At 55.4% G+C, this 23,654-nt stretch overlaps 2 protein-coding genes across 3 annotated transcripts in view; one reads left to right on the top strand and one right to left on the bottom strand.

The window, feature by feature from the left end:
• Positions 1-9,670, top strand: part of DNAH1 (dynein axonemal heavy chain 1) — a 72,089-nt gene extending 62,419 nt beyond the window's left edge. The window contains 20 exon segments of the mRNA XM_054516078.1: positions 83-208; positions 618-737; positions 1,541-1,690; positions 2,092-2,252; positions 2,370-2,595; positions 2,682-2,877; positions 3,099-3,250; positions 3,728-3,928; positions 4,325-4,465; positions 4,901-5,059; positions 5,497-5,628; positions 5,815-5,985; positions 6,389-6,568; positions 6,659-6,835; positions 7,015-7,185; positions 7,382-7,512; positions 7,860-8,004; positions 8,250-8,456; positions 8,828-9,062; positions 9,398-9,670. Coding sequence (XP_054372053.1) covers positions 83-208; positions 618-737; positions 1,541-1,690; positions 2,092-2,252; positions 2,370-2,595; positions 2,682-2,877; positions 3,099-3,250; positions 3,728-3,928; positions 4,325-4,465; positions 4,901-5,059; positions 5,497-5,628; positions 5,815-5,985; positions 6,389-6,568; positions 6,659-6,835; positions 7,015-7,185; positions 7,382-7,512; positions 7,860-8,004; positions 8,250-8,456; positions 8,828-9,062; positions 9,398-9,519 — 3,303 coding nt within the window. The 3' untranslated portion in view covers positions 9,520-9,670.
• A 134-nt stretch (positions 9,671-9,804) lies between these two features.
• BAP1 (BRCA1 associated protein 1) lies at positions 9,805-21,502 on the bottom strand. 2 transcript variants are annotated; one of them, XM_036391092.2, is made up of 17 exons: positions 21,401-21,502; positions 19,148-19,177; positions 18,995-19,049; positions 18,226-18,358; positions 17,733-17,852; positions 17,199-17,260; positions 16,987-17,129; positions 16,389-16,467; positions 15,618-15,741; positions 15,183-15,300; positions 14,702-14,889; positions 14,227-14,360; positions 13,159-13,631; positions 12,936-13,039; positions 12,084-12,176; positions 11,488-11,560; positions 9,805-11,218 (listed from the first exon to the last, which is right to left on the bottom strand). In XM_036391092.2, exons 1-17 carry the CDS (start codon positions 21,435-21,437, stop codon positions 11,085-11,087), a joined length of 2,100 nt encoding a protein of 699 aa, XP_036246985.1. In that variant the 5' UTR covers positions 21,438-21,502; the 3' UTR covers positions 9,805-11,084. The 2 variants fall into 2 exon arrangements, with proteins under 2 accessions (XP_036246985.1, XP_036246984.1); XM_036391091.2 differs by having other exon boundaries at positions 12,882-13,039.
• Positions 21,503-23,654: the final 2,152 nt, after the last annotated feature.

The raw sequence follows: 23,654 nt of genomic DNA on the forward strand, positions 1-23,654 counted from the left end.
GAATGGGAACAGGAGGGTTTAGATACTCACAATAGACTGGGTACAACTTAAAGAAGGGCTGAGATCGTGTTTCTCATGGCAGGGAGACTACCGTGCAGCACTGTCCAAGGAGTGGATGGAGGAGCTGGCCAACAATGACATTCCCCACAGTGAGGATGCAAGCCTCATCAGCACCCTTGGAGACCCCGTGGAAATCCGCTCCTGGCAGGCAAGTTTCAAAAAAACCCAAACCAAACAATACTTGAGGAAGAAGGGGCCTCAGGTAAAGTCCAAAACTGCCAGCTCAGCACTCACCAGGATCCCCTGTACCAAAGGACAGGCCCCCACACCAAGCAGCTGGATAATGACCACACTGCAGAACTGGAACTGCTGCCAGGCTTGGGCAGCAGCAAAAAGGGGAACAGCCTTGCCCTGTAAGGCTTGTCCTTGGCCATAGCCTGCCCAAGCCTGACCCCACAGCACAGCTCCACCCCAGGGCTTGGCTGCTGGCAGAGGTACCTTCACCACCATGCCCTGTCCACCCACTGGGAGCACTCAGGGGCCAGGACAGCAAGGGCTTCTCTCTGGTCACCTGTGTGCACTACCAGGTGTGCCAACAACTTTTTCTACCCTGTTAGATTGCTGGTTTACCCAACGATGCCCTGTCCGTGGAGAACGGGGTAATAACCCAGTTCTCCCTGCGCTGGAATCACTACATAGACCCACAGGGACAAGCAAACAAGTGGATCAAGAATCTGGTAAGAGCTGTGGGGAGGAAAGCCAGATCTGCCAGGACAGGGGAAACAGCTTTCTGTCACAAGCTGTGCAGAGCAACCTCAGGCTTTGGGCTCTAGAGCTGCAAAGCCCCATGCTGTGCCAGCCCAATCCAACCAGCACCAGACAGTCTCCACACCCACATTCATCCCAGGTGGATTTCCCTTCTCAGGGAAAGCAGCACAGGGCAGGAAGAGCCCTCATATAAGCAAACAAGGCAGCAAGCAAATCCCATTCCCACTCTGATGGGTGCCCACTAACATTCTGGGAATCTTCACCTCACAAAACAACACCAGCATTTCCTGAGAATGATTTTCAGTTTTCTAGCACAGAGTGATGAGGGACACATACCTGGCTGCTGAGTACATTCCCTACTGCCAAAGTGCTGAAGACACTGACCAGCACCTCTTCTGCCTGTTTAAAGGATCAGGCAGGAAGCTGAGGCAGCTGCTCCTGTTTTGCTCCCTGAGAGCTTTTCCCACCCACCTGCTCTTACTTTGTAGGCTCTGCCCTGAATTAGCAGTGTGGGGCTCCAGAGGGGTATGGCTCTGTGAAGGAGATGGTCCTTCTTTCCCCCTTTTCTGCTACCTCATTCAGCTGTCTCTAGTTCCTGCTGATGTGGGATAAACTTGCCAAAATAGCCAAAGTCTAGCTGAGCAAGAAAACCTATTATTTCTGCTGCCCCAGAGAGTTAAATCAGGCCAGTGAGAGGTGTACTGTGCACCAGAGCTGGATGTGAAGGTGGCAGGACACCACAGAAATCCTGCCCTGCCCTGCTGCCTTTCAGGAGAGGGAAAACAGCCTGGAGGTGGCCAAGCTGAGTGACCGGGACTTCCTCTCCACTCTGGAGAACACCATTAGCTTTGGGAAGCCCTTCCTGCTGGAGAATGTCGGCGAGGAGCTGGATCCAGTCCTTGAGCCTGTCCTGCTGAAAGAGGTCTGGTGTCTCCCCTTGGCAAGGGGGGCAGGGGGTGCCTGGCTGAGCTGTAAGGGCCAGCTGGCCAGGGTGCCATGGGGTGGGGTGCATTTGTAGGTCTCCCTGGGCAGACAGAACTCACATGGATGGGTGAGTCCCATGCCTTGGCCAGGGCTCCAACACCCTGACAGCCTCCTGCACACACTGGTGCTCTGCCAACAGGCACCTCTGCTGGGAGGCAGGGCCATGAAACAGCTGCTGTCTTCATGTTCAGGCCTTTAGTTCCACAGGGAAGCTTGGAGCTCCTCTGTCCTGAGAGCCTTCTGACTCTCCTGACTGCAGAGTCCAGGGCAGAGCAGGATGCCTTCCCTCACAAGAGGGAGCCATCCCAGCTTTCCTGTATTTGTCCTTCTCTGGTACAGACCTTCAAACAGCAAGGCAGCACCGTGCTGAAGCTGGGGGATACAGTGATCCCCTACCATGATGATTTCAAGATGTACATCACCACAAAGCTGCCCAACCCTCACTACAGCCCTGAGGTCTCCACAAAGCTCACCCTCATCAACTTCACCCTCTCACCCAGGTACCTGCTTTTACCCCATTAGTTGCCCATGCTGCTCAGCCTCATTCTGCAGTCCTCAGACCCTCGGGCATGTTGTCCCCTCACCTGCCACCCTCGTTTCCATGGCTTTTGTTGCAGTGGCTTGGAGGACCAGCTGTTGGGAGAAGTGGTGGCTGCAGAGCGGCCTGACTTAGAAGAAGACAGAAACCAGCTAATTGTCAGCAATGCCCAGATGCGTCAGGAGCTAAAGGTGATAGAAGACCAGATCCTCTATCGGCTCAGCACTTCTGAGGGAAACCCTGTAGATGACTTGGAGCTCATCAAAGTGTTGGAGGCATCCAAGCTGAAGGCAGGAGAGATCCAGGTCAGAAGTGAAAGGTGCTGTCCCCCCTGCAGCTGTGCATCCCCTGCCAGCACTCCACTAACCATGACATCGCTTCTGTCCTCCAGGCCAAGGTGGCAGTGGCAGAGCAGACAGAGAAGGACATCAACATCACGCGCATGCAGTATGTGCCTGTGGCTGTCCGCTCGCAGATCCTCTACTTCTGTGTCTCAGACCTGTCCAACGTGGACCCCATGTACCAGTATTCCCTCGAGTGGTTCCTCAACATCTTCCTCCTGGGGATCCGTAACTCTGAGAAAGCAGGTGCCTGCCCAGAGCAGCCCTCTCCCTCTCTCCTCTGCTCTTCCTCTCCTCTCTCCCTCAGCCCACATCTGCACCCGGTCTGTGTGTGAGAGCAGCATCTGTCCTTCCTGGGCAGGGTGTGGGTGTGCCTCTGTGACCAGGAGCCCAGAGGTGATGTGAGGGCACCCTCCACATCCCCCATGGCACCTGCCATCCTTGTCTGGTTGTTGCCTTTTTTTCAGACGAGCTGACGGAGCGGGTGAAGAACATCAACAACTACATCACCTTCAGTCTGTACTGCAACATGTGCCGCAGCCTCTTCGAGAAGCACAAGCTCATGTTTGCCTTCCTGGTCAGTGCCCGGATCCTGATGAACGAGGGCAAGATCGATATGGTGAGCAACTCTCCTCAGTCCTTGAGGGGATCCCATCAGGGCAGCTCGGGCACAGCCTGTTCAGCCCCTAGAACTGTGTGCTGGATGGGGAAGGAGCCTTGTTCCCTGGGGTTGGTGACAGGCTTGGCAGCCTGCTGGACAAACACAGGGCCTCTGTCTTTATTCAGCTTTCCAACTGTTCTCTGTGTCTACATGCAGAGCTGCCTGAATCCCCTGCAGCTTTTGCCAGTTTGCTGCCTGACTGCTGCAAAGGTTAATAAGTTTGGAGGGAGCAGGCAGGGGTTAGCAGAGAGTGGCAGCTGAGCAGTCACTATGTTGATCTCACCAGACCCTCCAGCTCAGCTACTCCTTGACACACACACCTGGCAGGAGAGCAGCCAGAAGGATACTACAGGATTTTAATTGGATATGGCACCCTGTGCCGTGGGCTCAGGTGGGTGGGCTATTATCCATGACTAAATCCTATCCTGTTCCCAGGATGAGTGGCGGTACCTGCTGTCAGGAGGGGCCATAAAGGAGATGAAGGAAAACCCAGCTCCAGCCTGGCTGAATGAGAGAGCATGGGGAGACATCCTGGCCTTGAGCAGCTTGAAGAATTTCTCTGGCTTTGACAACGATTTTGCAGGCAGCCTTGAAGGGTTCAGGACCATTTTTGACAGCCAGAGCCCTCACAGGCAAGTGTCCCCTGCTTTGTCAGCTTAGGTCTACTGCACATGACATCCCTAGGAGAGCAAGAGGAGCTGATACAGCCACAGTGCCAGCTCTGCTCCGAGTGCAGGGCCATGCAAGGGAAAGGATGAGGCACTGCCTTGTCTTCTCAGGGGTGACCATTGCCCAAGGCAGAGCCTTATCCCAATGCCTTATCCCAGCAGAATTTGCTGTTTCCCCAGTGGAAGCAGTTCTGGCTTGCCTGCTGATGGTTTCAGAGCTACAGACAACAACTTCAGCCAAGGGACTGGAAGGTCCTTGTCCCTTATGAAGCCCCAATGGCCACTGCAGGCAACTTGAGTACTTCTTGTGGAGTGTGGGATCTGGCACATCCCCCCAAAATGCACCTAATTGCTTTGCAGAGAGCCTTTGCCTGGCAAGTGGGAAGATGAGCTTGATGCCTTCCAGAAGCTGCTGGTGCTGCGGTGTCTGCGTGGAGACAAGGTCACCAACGCCATGCAGGACTTCGTGGTGCGGAACCTGGACCAGCGCTTCATCGAGCCTCAGGTAACCAGCCAGGAGCAGGTGCTGCTGGGGACAGGAATGGAGCAGGAGGCCTCAGGCTTGTGAGAAATGGGCCACCCATTGCAGTGAGGGTGCTCATGGCCCTCTACAGCCACAGTGTTCCTCCCACAGCTGGGGAAATACCTGTGTCTCAGATGAGGGATAGCCTTTCTGGTGCCCACCAGTTAAACCACACCAGGAGGGGGCAGATACTGCAGGTGTACAAGGGAAGAGTTCAAATGACAGATGGGAAAGTGCTTCATGGTCTGACCATATTGCAGCCAGAGGAGAGCTGCACGTGGTTCTCACTGATCATGTTCCTGGCCTTGGCACCCAAGAGGACACTGGAGCCTTGGAGGAGAGCTGGAGGCCAGGAAGGTTGAGGAGGTGCTGAGGTGTGTTCCACTACAGCCTCTCCACTCTAACTCTCAATTGCAGACCACTGACCTCTCAGTCGTGTTTAAGGAGTCCACTGCCACCACACCCCTGGTGTTCGTGTTGTCCCCAGGCACTGACCCCGCTGCCGACCTCTACAAGTTTGCTGAAGAAATGAAGTTCACACAAAAGCTCTCTGCCATTTCTCTGGGCCAAGGACAGGTAAGCTGTCAGTGCATTCCTGGAACAGCAGTGTCCTGGCACTCGTATCAACTTCACCAAGCTCCAAGTAGGTCAAACATTTGCAGCACTATGAAAATACCCCCACGCCCCAGGACCCTTACTCACCAACCTTCTGCTTCTACCTCCTTGGGGTGGGAGCTGCAGCAGCTTGCATTACAGTGCCTTCTAACTTCCCAAATCCATCTGTAGTCCTTCTATTCCCTCCACCCTCCCTCACAGGCTTATAAAAGCTGTAAAAAAACATTGCTGTGCCATCAAACAGCAAAGGTCCAGCTGAGCCATGGGGGCAAAGCCAGGCCATGGCTCTGGACAGAGGTCCTTCCAGCCAGCTCCAGGGAGCTGCCTCCCTGTCCTGTTCAGCACAGCACAGAATGCCATGGGAAGGGTCTCTGAGCTCTCCCTTTCTGCCTCTGCAGGGCCCCCGTGCTGAAGCCATGTTGCACAGTGCCATGGAGCAGGGCAACTGGGTCTTCTTCCAGAACTGCCACCTGGCCCCCAGCTGGATGCCTTCACTGGAGAGACTCATTGAGGCCATTGACCCCAGCAAGGTGCGATGTTTAACTGAGCAGGTGCCCACTCTGAGGATAGCAGGCAGGAGGCTGGAGCCTGGGAGGAGCCCAGCTCTAGTTCAGACCTATCTACAGGCTCCTTGTAGAACCAGAGGGTCAGTGCAGGAGCAGCTGCAGGGGCTGTGCCTGCACCCTCTGAGCACTTGCTGCCTTCTGGACCTCCAGGTGCATCCAGACTTTCGCCTGTGGCTCACCAGTCTACCAAGCAACCGCTTCCCTGTGTCCATTCTCCAGAATGGCTCCAAGATGACCATTGAGCCCCCCCGTGGGGTCAAGGCCAACCTGCTCAAGTCCTACATTAGTTTCAGTGATGACTTCTTGAATTCTTGCTCCAAGGTAAGACCCAGATTGTGCTTTGGCTTGCTGTCCCCATTCTGTGCCTGCTCCAATCTATGCTTTCCACCTGGAAAGCTCCTCTCTAGTCATAGATCTTCCTCCCCATTAGAGAATCCATGTGCTAAAGGAGGTGTTTCTCATAAACTCACATCTGTAAAGAGCCACTTGGAAGTTTTACTTTGAGAAACAGAAGCAACAGTATTTCAGAGGCCTGGCATAAGGCACTTGCAAGGAGTGAGTCATGGACTTCCCCAGCACAGCACCAGTGACTGAGGTTTCCCCCTCTCCAAGCTCCAGTTGGCACTCCTGAATTGGCACATTTGCTCTGCCAGGTCCCAGCAGGACTCAACTCCCTCCAAGGATGTCTCCTCCCAAGCTGAGCAACTCTCCCTGTTTCCCACAGGTCACAGAGTTTAAATCCTTGTTGCTGTCACTTTGCTTCTTCCATGGGAACATGCTGGAGAGGAGAAAGTTTGGACCTTTGGGGTTCAATATCCCCTATGAGTTCACAGACGGAGACCTCCGCATCTGCATCAGTCAGCTGCAAATGTTCTTGAACGAATATGCAGAAATTCCCTACAAGGTGAGAGCTGCCCCTCCTGCGAGGGAACAGGCTCATGATGCAGACATGGATCAGAACCATGGATCAGAACCACGGTGGGGTCTCTTGCAGGTTCTGAAATACACAGCTGGGGAGATCAACTATGGCGGCCGTGTGACCGACGACTGGGACCGGCGCTGCATCATGAGCATTTTGGAAGATTTCTACAAACCTGAGGTTTTAAGTCCTGACTTTGCCTATTCAGAATCAGGTGTCTACAAGCAGATCAGTACCTCTTCTGACCTCAATGTAAGTACTCAAGTCACAAATTGCAGCTCATTGATCCAGGGGGATTGTCACAGTGCAAAGGGGATCTCTCCTCTCTGAAACCCATTGCACTTTCAGGTCCCTGGGGGAATATAAGTTTGTAAGAACCTAGGGATTTTCAGCTGATCTTGGTCCCAGAGTCTTTGTGGATTCCTCTCCAGGGCTACCTCCAATATGTCAAGGGCCTGCCTCTCAATGACAGCCCGGAGCTCTTTGGTTTACACGACAATGCCGACATCACCTTCGCTCAGAACGAGACCTTTGCACTGCTGGGGGCCATTTCACAGCTGCAGCCCAAGACCATCTCACTGGGAGGCCGCAGCAGGGAAGAGGTGGGTGCCCCAGTGCTGACAGTGCTCTGGCAGCCAGTGCCCAGCATGGGCAGTGAGTACAAGCACCAGCTCTCAGCAGGTGCCACTCTGCCTGCTGGGTTCCAGCGATGGCACTGCCGTGCTGGCGTTAGCTCTCCTTCTCAGCAGCCCTGGGGCTGGATTAGAAGGATGCTGCCACTTGCTGCTTTCCTTCCAGATTGTGGAGGAGACCTCCAAGGACATCCTGGCAAAGCTGCCTGACACCATGAACGTGCAGGAAGTGATTGAGAAATACCCACTGCTCTATGAAGAATCCATGAACACAGTGCTGGTGCAGGAGGTGATCAGGTAAAACTCCTGTGGAATCACGTCCTAGGGAACAGCAGAGATGTGCAGGCCCCTGCTGCCACCCACCTTTTGGGAACCTCAGTACTGAGCACAACAGTGGGGTTGGCAGTCACACTAGCAACTGTGTTGTCCCAGCCAGGACCTTTGGCTGATTCCGTCTCCATCTGTAACAGTCAGCAGTTTAGGGCTGGGGGAGCAGCTGTGAGACCCTGTTGAAGAGGATTGGGGCTGGGAGTTACATGGAGGAGCTTCACTTGTGTATAAAGATCCACACCCCCTCTGGGCAGGCAATGGGTGATAAAACCACTGCAGAGAGTCACTCTGCTCCCTCTGCCCTTTCTCTGTAGGTACAACAAGCTCCTGGAGGAGGTTGCCTTAAGTCTGAAGGATTTGCTGAAAGCTCTCAAGGGCCTGGTCGTGATGTCCTCTCGGCTGGAGCTGATGGCCAGCAGTTTGTACAACAACACTGTTCCTGAAATATGGAATGCCAAGGTATGTACCCCAGCCAGCCCAGCTGCTGCCAGAGCTCACCCAAACCAGAGGAATGGGTTATCAGCTGCTGCTGGACTGGGCTGTCTCACATGGAGCTGGCTCTTGCTCCCCTGGCACGGAGGTGTCTCCTGCCTCGTGCAGCTCCCAGTTGTTCCCAGCCCCTGGGCTCTGGGCAGCTCTCAGAGGCACAAGGTCTAGGCTGTCCTTGAGTGCATTCAGCACCTCCCTCTGTGGGTTCCCCACAGGCCTATCCATCCCTGAAGCCGTTGGCATCCTGGGTGAACGACTTGGTGCAGCGGATTGAATTCCTGCAGAACTGGATCAGCCATGGGATCCCCTCTGTGTTCTGGATCAGTGGATTCTTCTTCCCCCAAGCCTTCCTCACCGGGACACTGCAGAACTTTGCCAGGAAGTCTGTCATCTCCATTGATACCATCTCGTTTAGCTTCCAGGTCAGTAAATCAGGTGGAGAGTCTGAATTTATTTGGAATCTCCTGCTAGAAAGCCACAAAGGCCCTGACCTGCCCAAGAGGTGAAGCCACCAGGCTACCCAGCTGCCTATGGCTCTATCATCCTCTTTGTGCTTGGATACACCAACCCACCCACATTGCCAGATACCTCCCCAAGGCTGGCAGAGGCTTCTGCTTCCAGACCTGCCCACATCCCCCTCCACCAGCCCTGTCCCAGGCTGCCCCTCTGAGAGCTGTGGCACGCTCTCTTTTGGCAGCGCTGGCTTAACTAAGGGCTGCTTAAGAGGCTTCTGGGGGCTGAGCCGCCAGGGACACGCCTTGAGCCAGGGCCCGGCGGCCCCTCCCCGTGGCAGGTCATGAAGGAGTCGGTGAAGGAGCTGACGCAGCAGCCCAAAGTGGGCTGCTACATCCACGGCTTGTTCCTGGAGGGCGCCCGCTGGGACGCGGCCGCGGGTAAGCTGGCCGAGTCCCGCCCCAAGGAGCTCTACACGGACATGGCTGTCATCTGGCTGCTGCCTGTCGCCAACCGCAAGCCTCCAGAATCCGGCTCCTACCTGTGCCCCATCTATAAGACTCTCACTCGCGCAGGTAGGTGCCCTAAAGGCAGACTTGCAGAAGCAGGGGAGCTGCAGGAGCGGCTAGGAGGGGCAGCAGGGAGTTCCTCCTGCCTTACATGGGCATAGAGAAGGCACTGCTGGCAGTGGCCAGCCAGGGAGAAAAGATTTCTCCTGCTGCGGTTGAGGAGATGGAGCAGCAGGCACACTGGCTCTGCAGCAGTGCCCATGGCCAGGCTCTGCTCAAGGCCACAAGCCTGCTTCCCCAGCCCTGCCCAGCCAGTCACCGGGCTTAGGGTGGGGACAAGGGCTCCTGGATGGGCAGTGTGCAGCAGCACTACCCTCTCACCCTTGCTTCCCCCATTACAGGCACGTTGTCAACAACGGGCCACTCCACCAACTACGTGATTGCTGTGGAGATCCCTACGGACAAGCCAGAGAAGCACTGGATCAAACGGGGCACAGCCTTGATCTGTGCCCTGGACTTTTAGCCAGAAAATGCAGTGAGCCAGCCCAGGAACCCACTGCAGCTGAGGGCCTGAGCTGGGCTGCTGCCCTCTTCTCCTGCCCTCCTTCTGCTGAGGTGAGTCCTACCCTTCCCCTGCTGAGGTGTGTCAATAAATGGAGCCTGGTATTGTTGCACACTCCCCATGATTACTTCAAATCTCTAGACCAGAGATGAGCTGCCAGCAGGGATAACAGGGCCTGGAGCTGGCACATGGTGCTCCCAGCCCCACTGCCCTCCACCTCCTTCCCTCACACACTTCTTCCATGGCTGGCCATTACAGGATAGCTTTATTCCTTCAGACAGATCCATTATTTACAGCACTTGATATTAGACACAGCAAGAGACAGAAGGATTTTCTTTCCTTCAACAAATACCAAAAGAACTGTTTCATAGTCAAGATCTGCACACATATTGAAAAAATTCAGTCCTCTCCTGTGGCAGCTCCACCTCAGGACAGTGCTAGGGAGCAGTGCTCACCTCTGATATCTCAGATTTCTGCCAAGCTCCTGGGGGCTGGCAGGAGGCAGCCAGGCTGTACCAGCAAGCTCTGGTTAGCAGCCAGCCAGGGGGAAGAGATGTGGGGGGGGGTCCCTCTGCTGCTGCCCCCATCCCACCTCCACCATTGCAGCAACCCTGCCAAGAGGCTTTACCAAGCCACAGTCAGAGTCCACCCTCGTGCAATGCCCAGCACCTGATCTGTTCACAATTCACAGGGTTTCTCTGGGGCTGGTGCAATCCTGTGTGACCCATAGGCATTGCCGGGGGCACAGAGCTGGTCCCAGGGAGAGCAGCCAGGGCAGGAAGAGGCACAGGCCACTCCCAGCACTGCCACAGAGGGCTGGGGACAAGGCCCAGCTCCACAGACGAGTCTACCCACCCTCATCCAGCAACAGAGCTGCCATGGCCTTCTGGGGAGCCAGGCTACATGGGGAAGGTGTCACCACCCCCAGGAGCTCAGCCAGCACCAGGCACTGCAGTGTGGGGTGGGTGCAAAAGTGGCTCTGTCCTGGGGCCACCTTGTTAAGAATGGCCAGAGTCTAGGTTAGGTCCAAAAATCAGTGTGGAGAAAGGAGGGAGAAGGATAGAAAACATGAACATCATGAAAACATGAACATCCCAGGGAAGCACAGAGCTGAAGGCCCGGACACAGGAGGACACAAGCCACAGCCAGCTGCGGCCAGCACAGCCTCACGTGGGCATTGCCAGCGTTCCCACAAGGCCAGACCCATCCCCAGCTGGGTGGGCTCCTTCCCTCCAGTCACAGTCCTCAGCCAGGGCACTGAGACAGAGGTGACAAGGTCTGGCTGCTGCCATGGCATGGTCAGGCAGCTGAGCACTCCAGACTCCCTTCTGCTGCAGGGACTCCTCCAGACAGGTTCTTGCCTTTCACAGCTTAGGTGCAGAGAAAACCCGATTTCCCTTTGTCCCCAGGCTCCACCTGGGCAGAGGGCTTGTCACTGTGGTCCCTCTTCCTTGGGCAAAAGGTAACATAGATGCAAGTGCCAGTGCCCAAAGCCCCAAAGCCCAACTGCTGTTTGCCAGCCTTGGCTACTGGCGCTTGGCCTTGTAGGGGCGGGAGCGTTTCCGGCGGTCCGGCTTCCTCTGCTTGTGCAGGCGGCCGATGCTGACTCCCTGCCGCCGGCGCACCGAGATGTTCTGCTCCACCAGGCTGGCCAGCATGCCTGCAGGGAGAGCACACACACGGGCCTGGAGGGCTGGCACTACCCCTGCCACAGGGCAGCCCTGCCTCTCTCACTCAAAAGCCATCAGTGGCTACCTCTTGGGACTATATAGTGGAAGGAGAAAGCAGAAATCTGTGGCTCCCCAGATCGAGCCTGTGCCCCAGGCCTGGCCTGAACAGGGAGCCAGGCGAGGCGAGCAGCCCAGGCTCCCAGCTGCTGCTCCATCATGCTGAGTGCCCCAAACCCTCTGCCCCATGAGCACAGCTCACCTTCCTGGGCCAGCATGGATATGAAAGTACAGATGAACTCATCATAGTTGTGGGTTCTCCTCTGGTCATCGATCTACAAAGAGACAAATCCACAAATAAACCACAAGCAGGGGGGAGGGAGACGGGAGAGTTCAAGGTTAACAGGGGACAAAGAAGTGGCATGCCTGGCACAGCCCATGGACTAGGGAGACTGAAGCAGGAAGGCACCCACCTCCCAGCCTCTCTTGGGCCAGTGCACAACTGGGACTGTCTCCATCCCAGTTCAGATGCCAGCATGTTCCACAAAGAGCAGCTGGGAAAAGGTAAAGGTGGACAGAGGAGGTATCTCTGCTGACTCTCCCAGGCCTCCTATCAGTGCTGGTGTACATCCCAGCACTGTATCACCCTCCCCCAGGCCGCCAGTGCTGGCCCAGGGCTGTGGTCTGTCCTGGTAACAGCTCTGCCCCACTGGGCTGTTTAGTAACAAGGAAGAGACTCTGAATGTTCCTCATCACCATTCTCAGCTGAACCACTCTCCCTCCATTTTTACATAAAACCACCCCAGACAAAAGCCTTTGGACAGCTAAATCAGCAGTGCAAACAAGCCAGCAGCACACCTTGAATTTCTTCCTCTTCTCTACCTCCTCCTTCAGGCAGGCCTCGTAGTTTGCAATCTCTGCTTCCACACACTTGAGCAGTGCCAGCAGCTCCTACCGGGATCAAGCAGACCAAACATGAGCACAGACCCAACCACAGCCCAGAAGCCAGCAGGGTGAGCTGGCAGGTGCTCATCTCTGTGTTAGGAGAGAGATGATTCATCAAAGGAAAAACACTTGCCAGGGGAAAACAAGGAGATCAGTTCATTGAAGGGAATTCACTATGGCTAACCCCAGGCAAGGTGAGTTCTGCCCCAGCTCCAAGGTTTGGGACAGGGGAAGGGCTGCCTGTATCCCAGAATCCACCCCCTCACCCTCCACCCACAGGGCCTGCTTCCCCTCAAAAACAAAATCTGAAGACTTCCCTTTGGGATAGCAGTTTCTACCCAGCTCTCCTCCAGGCAGCCCTTGGTGCCCTTGTGCTGCCTGAGCCTGGTGGTGCCCCTAGCTGGAGGGCACAGACAGGCTGTGAGTTACCAGCGGGATGGGACTTGGGGTGCAGGATCTCACCAGCTCCTGGCCCAGAAGAGAGCATAGCAAGCTGAACGTCTCAGCTGCAGAGACAGGGTCTGTGCCCACTACCAAGGCAAAGGTCCCCGAGATGACGCAAGGCACAAAACCTGCAATGCCCTGTGCCTCGAGGCACAGCTGCGACGACACGCGAGGGGACACCGTGCACATGCAGTTCAGTCACTGCCAGCGCTGCTGCGCCTCCGGGTGAGCTCCACGTTCCCAGGGCTGTTGCAGCACAAAACTCACCTTGGGAGAATACTTTTCCCCCCCAGGGTGATCACTGGTCCTGCCAAGTCCCACCTTCTCTTTGCTGTCACTGGCCTCACTGCCCTCCTTCTCCTCCAGTTTGATCGCAACCGGGGCCTCTTCACCGGGTTTGATGGAAGAGGGGGAGTTTTTCCCATCTACACACAGGGGAAGGAAGCATTAGGAGCCACCACAAAGGACTGGCATCACCCCCGAAGTCAAAGGACACTGTCCTGTCAGCCCAGGCAGGACCCCACCCCCTAGAGCAGGCAGTTACCTGCAGCAGCCAGCGGGCAGAACACGCCATCCTCGGTGAGGTGCAGCAGGCCGGAGCTGACGATGGGCCCCAGGTCCCTGACGGCGCGGTTGTAGCGCAGGCAGTCGAGGCGCAGCAGCCCGTCCTCCTCGCCGAACAGCACCTTGGAGATGTGCGAGGTGACGGGGCTGGAGGGGCGCGTGGGGTTGGCCGAGCGGATTGGGGAGCGCAGCGGGGAGTTGAAGGCGCTGCCGATCTCTGAGGCCGTGTCCGTGCTCTCGTTGCTGGGCGTGGGGGACGGCTGGGAGTGCGTGACCACGGCCACGGCGGCGCCCCCGCCGCTCGTCTTGATGGACAGGGGGATGGAAAGATCCTTCTGAGATTCCTTCAGCTTCTCAGCCAGGACGTTGATGGTGTTGGGCTGCAGGACAGAGAGCTGGCCATCTGCAGCCCCTGCCACGTGCTCTTGCTTCACTTGCCCTTTCCTCTTGTACCTGCCCAGAAACACAGCAGGGAAGGTGAGTAGCTGGTGGAAAGAGGTAGGGGCCCACCATGGACACTGCCAGCTCTGTGCTCAGCAGTCCAGGCTGCCTGCTGGCATGAAACAAGGTCTGAAACATTTCAACATCATTCCCAGTGTCACCAGCTTCTCTTGCAGCACCTCAGCACCACTGAGCCACTCAGCCCTGGGGATCCCTACACTGCTGGGGGGCACAGGGTGCTGTGTACCCCCTGCTCTTCTTCCAAAGCCCCCAAAGCTCCCTTGCTGCGACCCCAACTTCCTGGCCTCAGAAGCAGTCTAAGCACACCAACACCAGGAGCAGAACTGGCAATCAGCACTGTGGAACCAAGGTTCCTCAAAGCCCCAAAGCCTGCTGCCAATACCCAGTTACTCTCAGGCAGCTGAAATTCAGAGTTGGCTGTAAAGAGCTACAGAAGGACTTTACAAAACCCAGTGAGTGAAAAGTAAAATGGCAGGTGAAGAGAAGAATGGAACTATCAAGATCTAAGGAAGGAGGTTAGGGAAGTCCTTGCTGATGGTTCTGCAAATGTCAGCTCCCAGCCCCCACCCACAGCTCAAGCTGTCACCTGATGGCTGAGTTGGTGTTACGAACTTCCTCCTCATCATCATCATCATAGTCATCCTCATCATCCGAGTACTGCTGGTGCTGTCGGACTGGGACCCGGTTGCGACCCACTCCTGCTGCAAGGTCTTCCTCCTCCTGCAACACACCACTGCTGAAGGCCTGCTGGCAGCAGGGCAAGGAGGAAGAACCCAGAGGACTCGTCCTCAGTCCAGCCCAACACCAGGACTTGGCTCTTTTGAAACAGGGACCCTTCCCCATTGTTATTCAGTTGATCCACATTAAGGTAAACCTCCTTTGTCAGGTCAGTCTTTTTTTACCCTCTCCCCTACCAGCCTGGGTTAGTACAAGGCCAGGGTGGCTGCAAGGCAGGGCCAGGCTTAGGCCAGCTGACAGCTGTGGTCCCACAGAGGGGAGGGGGTGCAGGCAAAGAGCTCAGCTTGAATCAGCTGTGCTGCTAGCCTGGCGCTCCAGCCTACCTGCATGGGGGACTTGGCATAGTTGTGGTTATCCAGGAAGGCTGGCAGTCTCTGCACAATAGGGTTGGGGTTTGCTGGAGGGGCCCCATTGATGCCGCTCGCTGCTGTCTTTGGCACCGGTTTGGATTTGCTGGGCGGGCTCTGCGTGGCCGTGGGGTGGCCCTGGCTGGTGGCTTCATCAGTGCCATCTGCCACACAAGCACAGCACTGCCTTTCATCACCAGCACTGTCACCTCTTACTCCTTTACCACCCCTTACTCACCCTGGTGAGAGGTCTTGCACTCTCCCAGACCACCACAACCACCTCCATCTGTCACCGCTGTCCCCAAACTCCAGCCCTCCCACTTTCAAGCTTCACACCCTCCAACACAGCCCCAGGCACACAGGCATCACCATGCCCCAGGTGAGCCAGCTGTTGTCACCACCCTGCACTCACTCCATGGCAGGCCAGGCTGGCAACACTGCTGGTACAAGGCCCTACCTGGATGAGTGCTCTCTGGAGTCACGGTCTTGCTGCTGGCTGGCTTTGCCTCTTCACCAGGCTGAGACTCCTGAGACTTCTGGGTCTGGATCAGCTCAGGCTGAGTTACTCGGATAAGCTGTAAAGCAAATGACAGAGAAGCTGCATGCTGGACCAGCAATGACCCAAACCACATCCTTCCCACTCAAGCACTGCAGAGCTCATGAGGGTGAGCCAACACCAAGTGCCCAGGCACACAAAAAACACAGGTGAACCACCTCCCAGGTGAGCAGCAATGGCCAAGCAGTGAGGCTGGCTATGTCCTCTTCCCACAAGATTTTTCCCAAGGCCAAACCAAACCCCTAACACCAGGGCCCTGGCAGCACAGGTAGATGCCCTGACAAAGCCTATTCCCCACAGCAGCCCTGCATTCCCTCAGGGGCTGGGCTGTCCTACCTGCTGCAAGGCCTCCAGCACAGTCTGGCGGTTCATCTTCAGGATGTGCAGTTTGGACTCGTATTTCATCCTCCGGTCAGGCACCACGGCCATCAGGTTGAAGCGGATGTCGTGGTACGGCTCCCTGCAGGAAGGGCAGCAGCCCTCAGCCACAGGATCATGGTGACAGCCCCATCCCCACCTCCTGCCAGGCACTGAACACCAACACACCCATGGCTTCTCCCCAAAACCAGGTCAACCTCACGGTGGCCAATGAAGCAGTACAAGGTTTCTTCCGCTACCACACAAAACACTCTCAGAGTCACAGGTTAGCTGAGGTGGGAAGAGACCTATGAGACTCATCTGCTCCAGGCCCTGCTCCAACCAATATCATCCAGAGCTAGTCACAGGACAACATCCAGACAGCTTCTGAATAGCTCCAGAGATGGAGATTCCATCTTTAGGCAACCTATGCCAGTACTGTCAGCCTCATGCCCAAGCATCCAAGAGGCCCAGCTCAAGACCAGAAGCACCACTCCTTCTCCTATGGACTTGAGCTAACACAGACCTAACCAGGCCACTCCTAACACTGTGCAGCATTTGCAGGGACTCTGCATCACACAGGGAATACATGCTCTGCAGACAACAGAAAGCAAGGAGCAGAGCACCTGCACCTCTCCATAGGCAACCTCCACCTCCATTTCCACAACCTGCCACTCAGAAAGCACAGGACAAATAATCCAGGGGAATATGGCAAGGGGCCAGTGCTTGGCCCATGGGCCAGGACATTACCCTGCAGTGGCCAGGCCAATGCGCTCCATGATCACTCTCCTGGCTTTGTCCGTCCATTCCTCATCATCTGCCCACGGCCCTGTGATAACAACACACAGCTGGACTTAGCAAAGCAGGCCATGCTGAAGTAAACCAGGTACAGGAAGTGGGTACCTTACCAAAGGGACTGACAGACAGAAACCTGGCAGGGATAAATAACTGCCTGAATGACAGTACTGAGGGGTCAAGTTGTAAGAGAAGGGAGTAATCTGGGCAGCCCAGTGGGATCTGTTTGGACCAGCTGTCTCAACACGTAGTGGTTATTTGGCACAAGGAGATAAATTCTCCTTGTTATATGAAGTTATTTCAGAGCTGAATGACCTTATGGCCCTGAGCAACTGGGAGGAAAATGGCAAGGAAAGCAGTGCATTTAGAAATAGCTGCTTTCTAGGCACAGTCCCCAGCACGCAGGCTCCAAAATTAGCTGTCAAAACTCAGGAGAAACCTGGGAGCGATTCTCCACCAACACCAGTTAACACTAAGAAATGAAAAACAATACCCTTGGACACCCCAGGGGGCTATTCACCTGTGTCAGCAGGCAGGGAAAGGTGGCTCTTACCGTGGTCAATGGGATAGACCTTCAGCCCATCGAGCTCAAAGAGCCGTCCCTTGATGGGCACGTAGCTGACAAAGTGAAACGCCTCCATGGTGCGCACGGCGCTGATCCCGTTCTGCTTCTCCGGCAGATGCCGTGGCTCCGGCCTGCGAGGGACACAGGCCATGGAGAGCCTGCCTCCTCCAGATGGAGGCAGCTGCAGGCCCCTCACTCACCTGGCATGGCTGTTGTGGGCCTTGGCCAGCTCCGGGGCGTTGCCGATGGCATAGCCTTTGCTCTGCAGCCAACAGCAAGAGAGGAGAACAGCTGAGAAGTGACAGGGAACAAATAAAATGCTTCGTCTTCCCACTTCCTCCCTCCATCTACCCACAGGAGCAGGACAAAAACCCTCAGGCACATCCTCTACTCTTCTGAGTTACAGGTAAAGTCCAAGATGGAAAAAGCACACCATTTCTACTGAATAAATTACAGCTAGAGAAAAACAGACTTCACAATTGGTCTGAAGGGAGGAGGACTTTTGCTTACAGGGAGTAAATGACAGAAGGCTCAGAGCTGTGTCCAGCCTAAAGGGACCAAGGCTCTGAGCACAGCAAGGCAGGAATATGAGAGAGAAGAGGCAGTCCTGCTGCAGTGTGCAGCCACAGAGGCAGGGAAGGAGCCAGCTTATGAAGAGCATCACCCCACAAGGGGAGCAAGAGGCAGAACCACCTGTGCCACCCACACACAGCCCTGCCCGACCCTGCCCCTACCTCAGGGCTAAAGCCTTTGGTGAAATCCTTCATGCGGCTCAACGTGGGGCCCAGGTCAACATTGTTGCAGTTCAGGAGGACGCTCAGCAGGGCATGGGTGGCACAGGAATTGGGGATCAGCTAGAGAGTAACACAAAGACCAACTTAACCAGCAGGAACAAGGCAGCCTTTCAACAATCCCTGTGTTGACAATTATCAACTGAAAGCACTGATGCAAGAACCATCAGCACTTGTGAGCAACCTGACCTCAGCTCTCACAGGAAGGAGGGAAATCAGTATCACTTAGTGAGCCTCACCATGCCCCACGAGCATCTCTGCTCATAGTGCAGGCCACAGCCTCCCAGCCCTCACTGGATTGCCTCCAACCTGGAGCTCAGGAAAGAGATGCTGCCCTCATGACCAGCAAGATCAGTGCAGCCTGTCAGTCCCACACTGCTTCCCTGAGGTGTCACAGGAGACACCCCACATGCACCTTCCCCTGCCTGGAGCCTACCTGGTGAGCAAAGAACATGTTATTGACGATGTCATCGTCGATCACCGACGTCTCGTCCACCAGCGTGGAGACCTTGCGGCGGGAGCGGCGCTCCTCAATCCACTTGAACAGGAAGATGAACCCATACACGGGGCTGCACAGAGAAAGCAGCAGAGCTCTGCACCAGCCACACCACTGGGGCTGCTCTGCCCAGCATCAGAAACCTCTGTTTCACAGCACAGCAAAGAGAGAGGAAAAGCAGAACAACCAGTGCCATCTTTCTGGCTGTGATCATCCCTGCCACAATCCCCCAGCCCGACACTACCAAGGACACTCCTGCACTGATGTTCCTGGCTCAGCCTACAATCAAGCTTGAAAACTTTGGGGATTGACAAGTCTTAAGAGGCTGAAGACAAAGAAATGGGAAAATCTCCTCTGGACATTGACTGGCCACTGAATGACCCTCCTTTTACACTCACCTTGGATTTATTTCTGAGAGGCATTCAGCAATGGCTTTTAAGAAGTGACAGCCTCAAAGCCTTTTCACAGCACCAGGACAGGGAGAAAGCCCACACTGCAACCACACCACCTCTGCATGATGACAGAGAGTTGAATCCCTGGATTCAGCTGCCCTAAACCTGAGGAAGCCCTCCTGGTCCATCACTTACATCTCAGATCTCCATGACAGACAAGCCCGCCCACACAGCCCCTCTGAACACCTGGCCATGAGTTCCCAGACCCATAGACCACTCTGCTCAGCACAACTCACACTCTCAGGCCTCTGACTCACCCTTGGCATTTGCTCTGCAGATCATAAATCTCCTCTACCTGCACTCCCTTGACCCCTGCAGACAAAGGAGAGAAGCTGGTGTAAGGCCCCCCAGGAAGGACAGGGTAATGTCAGGCACAAAACCAACTTCTCAGAAAGGTTTCTAGGACTTACCAAAATCTTCAACCAGGAGTGTGAAAAGACCTGAAAGGAACAAAACCAACAGGTTACTTCTGTCTGAAGAGAGCAGAGAGGAAATCCACTGCCATCATCCCCTGAGAGTCCCACATGGTCCCAGGCCAAGGCACAGCCAGAGAATCCACAGCAGAGTGGCACCAGGATCACACCCAGTCCCAGCAGTGAGGCTGCTGAGCTCAGAGTGCTCCAACTCCCTTCATCCCTCCATCCCCACTGACCATCCTCTTCCTCAAGAGGACCTGAACCAACTCTTTCCTGACAGAGCCCACTGCAGCTGGCCTGCCAAGTGAGCAGCAGGGAGCACCGAATTCACACACATACACTTGTAACCAGAGAAATAAATGACTGAAGATATCACAAGATACTTTTAAAAAAATATCATTTCTGTTCATGTTAGTGAAAATCAGTGAGGGGAAATCCAGATCACAGCAACAGGGCTGCAGGGAAGTCCAAGGGCTGAAAGAAGCTCATCTTCATCTCCCTGTCTCTCTGGGGGGAACCAAATCCAACAGCCTGTCTCTAATGGCTACAAAATTCAGGAGGACATAATCAGGGGCACAGAGACAACCACAAGCAAACAAGGATTATCAGATATCTGAGCAGCAGCTGCCCCTCTGATGCTGGCGCAAAGGCAGTCACTCTGCATGTGGAGGAAGCGAGTTCGAGACTGGAATAACAAATCTGCTTTTTTAGCCTCCCTTAGAAAGGCTGCTGAAAGCCTGGGAGGAAGTCCAGGGAATACCAATAAGAAGGATTAAATCCAGAGAAACATCTCTGTAAGCAATGGATTTAAGGACCCTGATGTATGTGACTCAATTAAGAAGAGCCCAAGGGGCTTCCAAACCAAAGCTGAAATTATTACAACAGGAAGGAAACTCCTGGGAGCAAAAAATCTTCATTAATTGAGCAGAAAACATTGTATTTCTTACAAAACGGTCAGTGAGAAGCAGTATGCTGTGGAAATAGCATGCTTCAAAGCCAGTGGGAGGCCAGGCCATTACACGACACCCCATCACCTTCCTGGCCCCTTCCAACCCCACTTTTTTCTCTGGCATAATTCAGCATTTCATTTTTCCTCAGCACCCACAAGAGGCACAGCCCTGCTGCTGACAGGTCTCCTGGAACACTCCAACACCCCCACCACGTTATATGGCTTGGCTGGACACATCCTGGTGTCCCCAAGCCCACATAACACTCTGCCAGCAGCCTGGATGTCCCCAGGGCTCTCTTCCCCACCCAAACCTGGATCCACCGACCCTTCTTGACCAGTAAAGCACCCACAGATTCCACCCCAAGCCCTACTCAGAGCCAGTGGGGAGATATTCAGCTACTGGGATGTGCTGGAAGCTGAGAGCAGCACATGGGTCACTCCTAACATCTGTCCCAGCTGCCACCTCTGCAGCCAAACTGCCACATAGCCAAAAAACCCTGCTTCTGTCCAGAGAGACTGTCCCCCAAGCAAATAACCTTCCCTCCCAGCTGTGGGAATCCAAACCATGTCCTGGGACGTTTTTCCATGATGAAGGCCAGGAGGGGAATGAGTTCAGCCTCTTCCAAGTACCAGTAAAGAGAATAAAGGACAGCAAAATTGGGGGTGACTGGGACACCGACACCAGACAGAATCCTTTGCTGAGTGCAAGAGACAAGGATAACTCCAGAGGTCACATTTCCTCACCCACAGCCCCAAAACCTCACCACCCCATCCTAGAGAGCAGCTCCCAGCCTTGCACAGGACAGCCCCATTCCACACTACAGGGACTCAGTTAAAACAACGGGCTAAAACTACATTTCAGACAATACCAGCATCGGCCCTGAAATCCCAACCCCTGAAACAACTCCATCACTCTGCCACAGCATCCACCCCAGGGCAGCGGGAAGGGGACACCCCTGACTTGTGCTCCCGCACCACCCCAGCCTCACCGGTGCACCCGCAGCCCCCCAGAACTTCACCTGCACACCCCATACACGCACCCCCGCCAAACTGTACCACCTCACCCGCATCCCCAGCCCCCCCAAAACTCCAGCCATACACCACAAGTCCCACCGCTAGCACCCCACACGTGCCCCCACACCCCCAGCCCGGCCCTGCAGCCTCCCTGGCCCATCCGCCACGTCCCCCCCACTCAGGCCCCGCCGCCCGCGTGTCCCTCAGAGCCCCTTCGCCGCCCCGAGCTGTGCCTCGGCCCGTCCCCAGCCCCGCCCGCTACACGGTGCCGTGCCCGCGCTCACCGGGGTCGCTCTCCAGCTCCAGCCAGCCCTTATTCATCTTCCCGCGGGCCGGGCCGCGCCGCCATGTCCGGCCCCCACTGCGGGCCCCGCCGGCGCTCGCCGCTCTGCGTCATCGCGCGCGGTGACGTCACACGGCCGCGACACGCGGACACGGGGGGCGGGAGCGCGCGCAGGCCCGGGAACGGCCCGGGAACGGCCCGGGAACGGCCCGGGAACGGCCCGGGAACGGCCCGGGAAACTGCTCAGAACAGGGGCCCGGGAATGGCCCGATGTTCCCTGGAAAACTGTTCCGAGCTCTTACTGCTACCCATACATACTGTAATGTTGGTTTTTCGCGAATATTAAAATGGATTTTACATGTGTGGTGTTAAAGCAACTTTGTTGCAAAGACACAGTTTTAATTTCTGCTGTTAATTTAGCTTGGTGAAATAGCTGATGTGAGTGTGCCTTTGTTAAACTCCCTGCTGGGATGGGATAACATCCCATGGACACAGGATGAGGACACCTGTACAGATGTGCCAGCCATCAGCACTCCCCTTCTGAAGGCACTGTGGGCCAAAACTGCAGGTGGTGATAAAATGGACCAAACCCACAGCCAAGGAATACACGTGCTCTAAAAGGGTGGAACCAAGGAGGAGCCATGCTAAACAGTTCTTGGAATATGTAAAATAGTTCAGGGAAAAGTTTACTATGTATAATTGTTTATGCATATGTAACAGGCTGATGCCATAGAAATGGTGCATGAAGGGTGTTTCCAATAGAGCAGGTGTGCTCTTGGCTGAGACACGCCCGGCCATAACAATCTTTGCTTTATGGGCTTTGTCTCCTGTTGGCCTTCATTGAACTGTTTAAAATTTCACAGGACAGTGAACGTGTTTTTCACATTTTTTCTGGCGCAGGGTGTGCAGGACGGATGGATGTCTGGAGCTTATTGCCTCTAGAGCAGTAGGGTTTGTCACATCTCTCTGTGATTCCTGGTGACTGATTTCCAGCCTCTCTTCTCTCCCTTTCCTCACTGTATGCTGCTACTTCCCTTTATTTTCTGGGGAGTTCAGCTATTGGCATATGCTCTTTATGCCTGCAATTCTCCAGACATTTTGATACTCAATGCTTGTTCAGTTCTGCCCTGTGCCTCAGGGACCCTCTGCTCACTGTGACACTCCACAGCACTGCTGGGGGACAGGCCTCCCCCAGAACAGCAACCTGCGGGGCTGCAGGATGGAGCCCATGGCCAGTGCTCATAACAGGGGCTCTGAAAATGTACGTGTTGGGAGGAAAGAAATAGCAAAAATGATAATGTGGGTGCATCTGCCTGGTGGAGTTGTAGTGTTTTGTCTGTGGGGTTGTTTGGGGATGATGATGGTGATGATGATGGCTCAGCAGCCGGGGCTGCCCTGTTGATGAGGGGCTGCACTGCCCAGTCTCTGATGATGGTGGTGATGATGATGATGATGGGGCTCAGGCTCAGCAGCCCAGGCTGGCCTGTTGATGAGGGGCTGCACTGCCCAGTCTCTGATGATGGTGGTGATGATGATGATGATGGGGCTCAGGCTCAGCAGCCCAGGCTGGCCTGTTGATGAAGGGCTGCACTCCCCAGCCTCTCCTCCCAGCAGCTAAAGAAGGATGAGAGGGACACAGTCTGCAGCTGCACCGGGGGAGGTGTTGGACATCAGGAAGAATTTCTTCACAGCACAGGTGATCAGAGCTTGGAACAGGCTGCTCAGGGAGATGTGGGGTCACTGTCCCTGGGGGTGTTTAAGGCAAGGCTGGCTGTGGCACTCGTGCCATGGTCTGGTGACACAGCGGTGATGTCGGGTCACAGGTTGGACTCAGAGATCTCTTCCAGCCCAGTGGGGGCTGTGATTGTGTACCGAGGTGTGAGGGCTGCTGGTGAGCCTGGGGCCGGCCCTGCCTGGCCAGCAGCTCAGCCGTGGCTGCCCGGGGAGGCTGGCAGGCTGCCAGGGCGAGCGTGCGCCCCTGGATGCACTTCCTTGGGAAGCGGGATAAAAATAGGAGTGGCTTTGTTCTGGGGCTGTTCCCACGCCTGGCCGGCCCCAGGGATCCCCTCACCCACCCTGCCCCAGGACAGTGCCCAGCCCAGGTGGGACTGCTCCCCCTGCAGAAACCGGGCTGCCCGGGGTGCTGGACCTGCCCCGGGTGCTGCCTCCTTCCAGCCCCAGGTGCATTGTACTGCATGTGTGTTGTATTGCACACGGATTCTACACATGTGGGTGTGCACATGGCTGCTCAGCCC

This window comes from Molothrus ater, chromosome 11, assembly GCF_012460135.2.
Source record: "Molothrus ater isolate BHLD 08-10-18 breed brown headed cowbird chromosome 11, BPBGC_Mater_1.1, whole genome shotgun sequence".
Classification (NCBI taxonomy): Eukaryota; Metazoa; Chordata; class Aves; order Passeriformes; family Icteridae; genus Molothrus; species Molothrus ater.

Excerpts from the sequence above, each read along its gene's own strand:
- BAP1 (XM_036391091.2), bottom strand. The coding sequence starts at position 21,437 with ATGAATAAGGGCTGGCTGGAGCTGGAGAGCGACCCCG. Across the intron at positions 18,359-18,994 it reads CTGCAGAGCAAATGCCAAGG|CCCCGTGTATGGGTTCATCT; the intron begins GTGAGTCAGAGG and ends TTCTCTGTGCAG. Across the intron at positions 17,853-18,225 it reads ACATGTTCTTTGCTCACCAG|CTGATCCCCAATTCCTGTGC; the intron begins GTAGGCTCCAGG and ends GTTACTCTCTAG.